The sequence below is a fragment of the Haliaeetus leucocephalus genome, unplaced genomic scaffold, assembly GCF_000737465.1.
Source record: "Haliaeetus leucocephalus isolate CR32 unplaced genomic scaffold, Haliaeetus_leucocephalus-4.0 Scaffold656, whole genome shotgun sequence".
Taxonomy (NCBI): domain Eukaryota; kingdom Metazoa; phylum Chordata; class Aves; order Accipitriformes; family Accipitridae; genus Haliaeetus; species Haliaeetus leucocephalus.
Window position 1 is genome coordinate 8,303,585 of NW_010973092.1, and position 8,097 is coordinate 8,311,681.

Here is an 8,097-nt window from a genome sequence, read left to right on the forward strand (position 1 = left end):
CCCCGCCGCCCCGCACGGGCCCGAGCGGCTCCCGGCGGCCCCGCGGCGCTCGTATAAAACGTGTGTGTGTGTGTGTGTGGAAGGGGGGGAGGTCAGTGAGGGTCGCCCGCGGGCCCGGTGTCCCCGCCGGCGTGGGCTGTAGCGGTACCGTAAAACGCGGGTGCGGCGCCGCCGCCGACATCCAGCAGGCAGACGCGGTGCCTCGCCGCGAAGCCGAAGAGGCGGCCATCGCTGCTGGCGTCGCTGCAGCGGCTGCTGTACCAGTTCGGCGAGGCGGGCAACACCCGCACCCCCGCCGCCGCCATCGCTCCCGGGCCGCCCCGCTCCGCCTCGCCTCGGGCGCTGCCGCCAAGCGCCGCGCACGCCGTCGCAAACCGTCGCAAACCACGCGCCTGGCCGCGCGTGTGCGGGGGAGCCTCTGCCGTGAAGCGAGGCGGGGAAGATGGCGGCGCGGTGGGCGCTGGGCGCGGGTGAGTCTGAGGGGACGGAGCGGAGCGCTGGTTTCGGAGCGTCTCGGCTGCTTATCCCTTGCTCACTGTGCCGCTTCCTTTCAGGTAGCGACTGGGTGCGCGGTCTCCTCGGCTGGGCGCGGCCGGAGAGGTGAGTCTGGCTCTGCCCTGATCCTGGAGCAGGCCCGTTCCAGCGGGGCACCGGCCGTCTCGCTCAGGGGGTCCCCGGGGCTGGGGACCGGGGTCGCCTGGCTCGGGCCTGTTGCTGACTTCTCATCCTGTCCCGGCGCTGTGGGGAACAGGTCGCTCCGTGCTTCTGTGAAATCTTTCTACGTACTTGGAGATTGTGGCGTGGTGGAGGTGTTTCTCTCTTTCTCTTGACCCCTTTGTGTCGGGCATGCAGATTTCTTCCCGTTTTATGGTGCCTGTCACAGTAACACGGTACCTGTTGCTTCCCTCTGCGCCCTCCCCAGTCATTGCTTTTCTGTAGTTGCTGGTCTTTCCCCTCCGTCTGGAGGAATGGCAGAGTTGTGCTGGGGGAGCATGGGTCACTGCTGACTGTGTCCCTGACTGTAGAAGAAAGGCTGCTGCGGATTCTCAAAGTGCAGAGCTTTGGTCTCTGCTAGAGCCTGTGGAGGTAAATTGCAGAGACCTGTGTCACTGACGGAAGAAGAAATAGGCTTATGTTGCCTGTGCTTTGCTCATTGCCTTGCAATTGAACAGACTTATGTGCTAATTGTTTTACTTACTTTTTCTAGTCTGTATGTCTCCCATTTGCTGCTTATGCATGATTCTTTCTGGAAAGGTGCTCAGCTTTTCTTTCCTGTTCCCCTTACCTACCCATTCATAATGTACTTTTGCGTGTTGCTTGTCACTGTTTTCTTTTGCTTACAATGTGTTTGTGTTCTCTTTTTTTCTCCTAAAGTTATGATAAATAGAGTTGCTCTTCACATGAGGTTGGGTTACATTAAGATAGAGGGAATGTAAGATGTCTTAGCTTGTTGAATGTGTTCATGTGTTTTGCTAATACCAGGAAGACAATACTTAGTTCATTACTATTTAAGTTGTTAAATTGCAAAGTGATATTCATATGCTTGTCAAATATTTTCCTGTATTAATCAATGATACTATGTCTGGTGATGATGAATTGCTGTCTTGATGAATGAAATTTTTAAGTATTAAGCAAATAAACCGTTTTTTGGCAAATATTTAAAAAAATATTCTGTAACATTTGAATTTGTACGTTGTGCTACCCCCTACTGATGTGATGTGAAAACTTCAAGGTGTTCAATGCCCTCTTGACACTAATCAACATGTTCTGTTTGCCAGTTGTTTTTAAAATGCTTTGCACAACTTGGCTACCCACACGAAGCCATTCAAGCCTTAGTTAAACTCACAATATCTGGTCTTGAACTCATCTGTTTCTTGTAGTTATGAGTGGCTGTCAGTACTGCTTTACCTAGTCAGCAGGGGGCAAAATGTAGCTTGGTTTTCCTGAATCTGAGGTGAGCGAACTGACTGAAAACTAGAGTGGTTTTGCTATCGGCTGTCTTATATTGACTTGATTGCCTTTTGAAAGTAGTTTGGAATATCGTTCAAATTTCAGAATGTTTATAAACTTGTAATACTTTGTTGATACTCAGTCCCTTGAAAAACTAGAATTTTTTTCTGGTAAAAACGTTGTTGGTAAAAGTTAAATAAGTATTGGCTAGTCTTGGAAGAGATGTAAATTGTTTGTGTGAGTAACAAACCCTTTGTAAGAACAAAGATGTGACTGTGTCTTTCTGTGATGATCTGGGGACACTTAATGTAGAATCTCGTGCCATACCAATGTCACTTACAGTTCATGGTTTGCTTTAGGAAGCCTGAGGCTTCTTGTTAAATTAAAAAGCCCTTTCAACGTAAACTAGAGGACTTGAACAGTTTTATTTTGTGAGTAGTCAAATGTATCAGTTCTCTTTATGAAGACAGGTAAGTTCACAATTTTCCAGGTAATCTGGGCAAGGACAAAGAACTCTTGTGTTTAGCAGCAAAGACTGTGGTCTTGTCTTGCAGGTGGCTAGCATCCAGTAGCCTTTTTCCTTTGTCATGCATCCACACAAGCACATCTCTGCAGAAATTTGGGAAGTGGGAGAAAAAGAACAGGATTGTTTACCCTCCGCAGCTGCCTGGAGAACCTCGCAGACCAGCTGTAAGGATACACCTGTGAATTTCCTTACCTGTTTATGTTTAGCAACTTCTGAACAGGTGGTCACTGTCTCTGGGTGACTCCACAAGGTGCTAGTTTGATAGATTATTTATTTGTTATTTAAGATTTCAGTCAGTTTGGCATCTTTATATTGTAAAAGTTAACATCACTTTGAATGTTTTCCATTTCTAAATTATATTGGAGCTTCAAGTTGCTTGCAGCTAATCACTTACCTAATATGTGATGCAAGCTGCAAAGGTACCGTCCTCTGTTTGTAGAAGTCTCTGAACTACAAGGAGGTAGAAGTTACCAAGGATGTAGCGTTATACACTTATTTCCTGTCAGTACAAACAGAACAATTAGAGAGGAACACGATTGTATCGTTGCTTCTGTGCACAAAGATATAAAGGTAACTTTCCTTGAGTAGTGGAACTAGTGGTGCCTGTTTGATGTAGGTACGATAGAGTGCACGCTCTTTTCATTTCTTAATTTCTCTGTGTTATAGATTCTCTGAGGTCTGATAATGTGTTGCCTCTTGCTGTGGCCTCCCCGTAATGAAGCTGTTCAGAGGTTGTTTTCTGTCATAGCAGTTGCTTGAAATGTTTAATGTGGATTGAGAGGTTCTAAAGTTACGTGGGGAGGGACATGCGAGTCAGATGTGGCACATGACTGCAGGAGGTTTTTTTGTTAGGAAACCATTTTATATATACTGTACAGCGGAGTTGTTTCTTCAGTCTGTTGCACAATAACTTGTGTTTTACTAAGCCATAAACTGACGCGAAGAATCTAAAACCATTGTTACCTGTTTGCCCACTGTAGGGCCTTCTGCTGGCTGTTCAAGACAACTTTTGGAAAAGTCAGCATAAGTAACATGGTCAATTTTTTAAATGCAGTAATGACAGATTATTTTTTGATAACAGCAGGTTTATGCCTGTTTCTCCCTGTCCCCTCTTATTGATCGTTTTGTAACTGGGAAGTACAGTTAAATGTGAACAGAAGCAAGCCTCTTAAATTAAGTGGCATATAGAAAACTAAGTGTTGTGTATTTGATCACTGAAGGGACTAATTGGTGCTGCTTTCCCTACAGCACAACATGGGAGAGTTTGAGGTTAATTCTTCAGTATTTCCTCACTCTTGAACGGATATTTTGGAATTCCATTTTTGCAGTTGTTCTTCATTGGAAATTAATGTGTTGTGGCCTCTGTTAGGCATACTGCCCAGCAAAGCATTTGCAGTTCAAAAGAATAGGGGTGTTTTGGACATGTGCTTTTGTGGGACATGAGCATTTATTGCTTCTGTGAACATTATGGCTTATGATGTAGAAACACATGCTATGTGCTGTGCTGACTAATAAAATGTATGTGAAAGTGCTGTTATCGACCAATTTGCTTATTAAATCAGTTTTTTACCTGTTCAGAAAGAATGCTACCTCTTTCAAATTTGTACTGACGTTAAATTTTACTAGCTAGTTTTGGTCCCCATTGGTACAGTAATAATGTTAAATGGGTCTTTGGAGACAGCTCTTCATGCCAATCAAACTTGAATCCCTCTTCACTTATGAAGAGCTAATTAAGTTCATTCTAGTAATATTGTTTAGTTGCTATCCCAGTAAGTTGACTTTGACAGCAGAGTAATATTAGAACTGAATGGGTGTTTCAGGCTGCTTCAAAAGGTGGGGAGGAGGAAAGGAAAAGATATTGAAAAATCTTCTCATTATCCTTTTCAGGAACTTGTGTTTATAAACTAATTTTTATAAGATTTTATTAAAATTTTCTGTATGCTAGCTACTTTTTTTTTAATGTTTTCAGTTTCAAATGTCGAAGGTATGCCTGATTTGGTATGTTCATGGTATAGTAGGGGGAGTCATTTTATTCCTAGTAAGAAAACAGATTGTGGAGCAGACATGTCTGCTCCATTCTTGTTTTCACAACAAAATTACTGATCCTCTAACTTTTTTTTGCACCTAGGAAATATATCACTGTCGGAGGGAAATAAAATATAGCAAAGATAAGATGTGGTATCTGGCAAAACTGGTAAGCGAAAAGTACTTTGTAGTGTGTTTGTTAGAATGCAACATTTAATTGCTGTATTTGCCTTAACAGCTTAGTTCAATCATGGTCTAATCAGCATCTTCATAATAGAGTCCTGGGGAAGAGTGTGCATCTGTGCAGGCGAACAGTTGTTTGTAGTTTTGTTTAGCTGCTTTATCCTAGTATGCTCTCAAATGTGTACCCAGGATCATAGGCAGATTATGCACTGTGGAAGAATTTTTGTGCTGGTTTCTGCCTAGTAGTAGATGGCAAGGGTAACTTTGAACAATAGTAATGGGCTGTTTTGCTCTTTATGAAAAAAAACCTAATTAAATGTTTTATCAAGATTTATTCAATATTTAACTCAGAACTTCTGTATGTAAGATATTACATTGAAGAATTGGTAATTAAGGAAACCAAAGTCTTTTGATTTGCTCTTTATAATGGCAAAATAATTTAATTACTGTCTTCTGAATAAGAGAAGGGAAGTATTTGTAATTGCAGAAGTTAACTTTAACACTTTGGTTGCAGATAAAAGGAATGTCCATTGATCAGGCTCTTGCTCAGTTGGAGTTTAGTGATAAAAAGGGAGCAAAGGTGATCAAAGAGGTATGTAGTAGTATTCTTTAACACTCCTAGTTTCAAGAAAACTTTAAAATCAAATACTTATCACCAGAAGTTTGGAGATGTTTCTATTTCTGTGTTTTTCTATGTTTTTATTAAGCCCATTGGGAGCATATTCAAACAACATTTTTGTAGCAGTCATGTAATGTTGTGACTTATGAATATGCAGAGGTCACTTGTGCTGGCTGTTTTAACTTGTAATTGATAATAAATTACATGTGGGTACCCTCTCTAACAATGCCTGGTGTTAAGTTCATGGTAAATAATGCAGGATTCTTGTCACTAAAGGCTGCTACGTCTATGTGCTTTGGTTCTTAAAATTGTAAGAGATGAAGATATCATCAGGGAAAGGACTGAGTTCTGTAAAGGCATGAAAGCTTTTCATACACTGTAGTAGTTGTTAGGAGCCTCAAATTACTCATTTTCTTGGCCGAAGCATTGATTTCTGGCGTAATAATGACAAAGAAGTATCCTGTATTAGCTGAAAATATTGAATGGCCCAAGTTCATTTTGTCCACCTTGGAATTGTTTCTAGTCTGATGTCTAATTAGACAAAGGTCCATGGATGGAAGGCTGTTAAATGCTCGTGGGAACCATCTTTTCCACTCCCTTTCTTCCCTGCCAAAATGTAATAGAGTTGTAATGAAGATTTTTCAGTCTGTATACAAAGAACATACTTAGGTAGAAGATGTTTGTCTTTTAAAAATTTTGATTTCTATAGAACACTTTTCTGTAGCTGACTTAACATGGAAGAAATTGCAAGTTTATCTAGAGATAAGAAGTAGCATTGCTTAAATTCCTACTCAGTATTTCCATTTCTTTTCCTTTTGTTACAGGTTCTGTTAGAAGCACAGGAAATGGCAGTGAGAAATCACAACGTGGAATTCAAATCAAATTTACATATAGGTACATTTTTTTCTTATTTAATGCAGAAAAATGTCATTCTACCCTATGAAAAAGTTTTATCCTTAATAAGGTTTTGTTGCTTCAAATTAGCAGAAATGAATAGAGGATAGTTTCTAGTAAACTTAGCTTTACCAAAACATGAAAGGCATGTGCAGCACAACTGAAGTTAGTGTGGTTGTTGAGCCTTCAACCATCACTTTGTTGGTATTCTGGCATCTGCTAGATGCATTGTTTTTAAGATGCGTTCATCTGAGAGTGGGATTTCTGCTCCCTACCTATGTGAACAGAAAGTCCTGAAGAGGAGTACGCTTGACATGATTATGAAAGGCTAGACAATAAGAAGCAAACTGTTCCTACTTTTTATTGTTGCCAGTGAACATAGATGCCGGAAGCTTTTTCCGTGACTAGTACTATAGGTTTGCAGGATCAGAATGTAAACTTCTGTAAGAAACAGTATAAAAGTAATTGAATATTGACAGTAGACTTCTTAATAAAAAGGCTGTGTTATAGATAATTACAGGATAGTCTTGTAATAACTACAGCACTTTCTTGCCTAGAAAAATGTTAGAGAAATGTTTACTTGTAGGTGTTTTTAGGCCCAAAGAAAAAAATTCCCCTTTTTCCAAATGTGGTATAAATGTTATTAAGCTGACCTCATAAGCTTAAAGTAACCTGGATTGTAGAGCAGATTTGATTAGAATTCTTTGGAGCCTTCTAGGCCTCTGCCATAAGAAGGTTTATCTGCTAGTGCAGGACTGGATGTATAGATAATGAAAATACCTCTGATGAGTGCAATAAAGGGAGAAAGGAAGGAAAATGAAGTCTGTAAGGCTTCTACAGGAATTCATGAGACAAACTACTGAAAAGCAGTGGAATTAATACCACCTTCAGAAGAGCTATATAATTTAGTAAGTGCTCAGTGTAGCTTCCTTTGGATTTATCCTTTACTACATATTTATCTTTGCATGCATGCTTTCTAAAGTCACCTTTTTGGTGCTCCTGAAGAGTGTTAATTCAGCTCACGGGTTTCTCTATAGCAGTAGTCTGCTAAATATAATAGAAGAAAGATGAAGGAGAGAATCCTGAGTAGAATTAACTTTTCATATGCAGTCATGAAAAATATACTGGCAAGACAGTGTTTCAGTTGCAGATGTGTAGTAGTTTATTCTTGACTGAATAGTCTTCTCTCCCCCCCTGCCTTTTTCCTTCAGCTGAGTCAATGACGGGCAGAGGCCGCTATGTGAAGCGGATTCGTTACCATGGCAAAGGCATGTTTGGCATCATGAAAATCGTCAGGTGCCATTACTTTGTGAAGTTGGTGGAAGGTCCTCCTCCTCCTCCAGAGCCACCAAGGACTGGTTTTGACCAAGCAAAAGAATACGTGCAGCAGCTGCGAAGTAGAACCCTTGTTAATACACTGTGACAAACTTTTGTGACTATATAAGTATTTCTTGTTTGACAATGTAATTATATAAAAGAATGATTAAAATAATGTTTTAGTTATATCTTTGGTGCTGCTGGAGCTGGATGATGCAAGAATTATCATAGGCTTTTTCTTACTTCTCAAGCCATAGGAGTGGAAAAATCTTGGAAAAGCAACAGATGTTACTTCTGAGTTACTTGGACCACAGCATTCAAGCTCTACCCTGGACTATCAAATCTAGAACATGCAGTGCTGTTATAAAGCTTGTGAGGAACTGTGGTTGTCCTCAAATTCATGTAGCTGTCTGTTAATGTATGGTTGGGTCTTTTATTGTAAAAATATGTACTTGACAGTCACATTGCAAGATCAAGACTTGGACTAAAATTACTGAAATTTAACATCTTAAAGTATCTACAATAGTGGAACAAAACAAGTAACAAAAATAGTTGAGATTATCGGGCATTAATTTATGGTTTC

At 40.7% G+C, this 8,097-nt stretch overlaps 2 protein-coding genes across 4 annotated transcripts in view; one reads left to right on the forward strand and one right to left on the reverse strand.

The window, feature by feature from the left end:
- Positions 1 to 297, reverse strand: part of GEMIN5 (gem (nuclear organelle) associated protein 5) — an 18,750-nt gene extending 18,453 nt beyond the window's left edge. The window contains exon 1 of the mRNA XM_010578982.1: positions 149 to 297. The gene's annotated coding sequence lies outside the window, so the exon portion shown is untranslated. The remainder of the gene's footprint in view (positions 1 to 148) is intronic.
- A 123-nt stretch (positions 298 to 420) lies between these two features.
- MRPL22 (mitochondrial ribosomal protein L22) lies at positions 421 to 7,700 on the forward strand. 3 transcript variants are annotated; one of them, XM_010578983.1, is made up of 7 exons: positions 421 to 470; positions 555 to 600; positions 2,505 to 2,640; positions 4,605 to 4,670; positions 5,199 to 5,276; positions 6,128 to 6,197; positions 7,409 to 7,700. In XM_010578983.1, the coding sequence occupies exons 1-7, from the start codon at positions 443 to 445 to the stop codon at positions 7,618 to 7,620; spliced, it is 636 nt and encodes a 211-aa protein (XP_010577285.1). In that variant the 5' UTR covers positions 421 to 442; the 3' UTR covers positions 7,621 to 7,700. The 3 variants fall into 3 exon arrangements, with proteins under 3 accessions (XP_010577285.1, XP_010577286.1, XP_010577287.1); XM_010578984.1 differs by having other exon boundaries at positions 437 to 474; positions 559 to 600; XM_010578985.1 differs by lacking the exons at positions 421 to 470; positions 555 to 600 and adding an exon at positions 656 to 1,086.
- The last annotated feature ends 397 nt before the right edge of the window (positions 7,701 to 8,097 follow it).

What these genes read in the sequence shown, in the direction of transcription:
- MRPL22 (XM_010578983.1), top strand. Translation starts at nt 443, where the DNA reads ATGGCGGCGCGGTGGGCGCTGGGCGCGG. An exon ending in GAGAACCTCGCAGACCAGCT is followed by an intron (nt 2,641 to 4,604) that starts GTAAGGATACAC and finishes TTTTGCACCTAG; the next exon opens with GAAATATATCACTGTCGGAG. An exon ending in TGTGGTATCTGGCAAAACTG is followed by an intron (nt 4,671 to 5,198) that starts GTAAGCGAAAAG and finishes CTTTGGTTGCAG; the next exon opens with ATAAAAGGAATGTCCATTGA.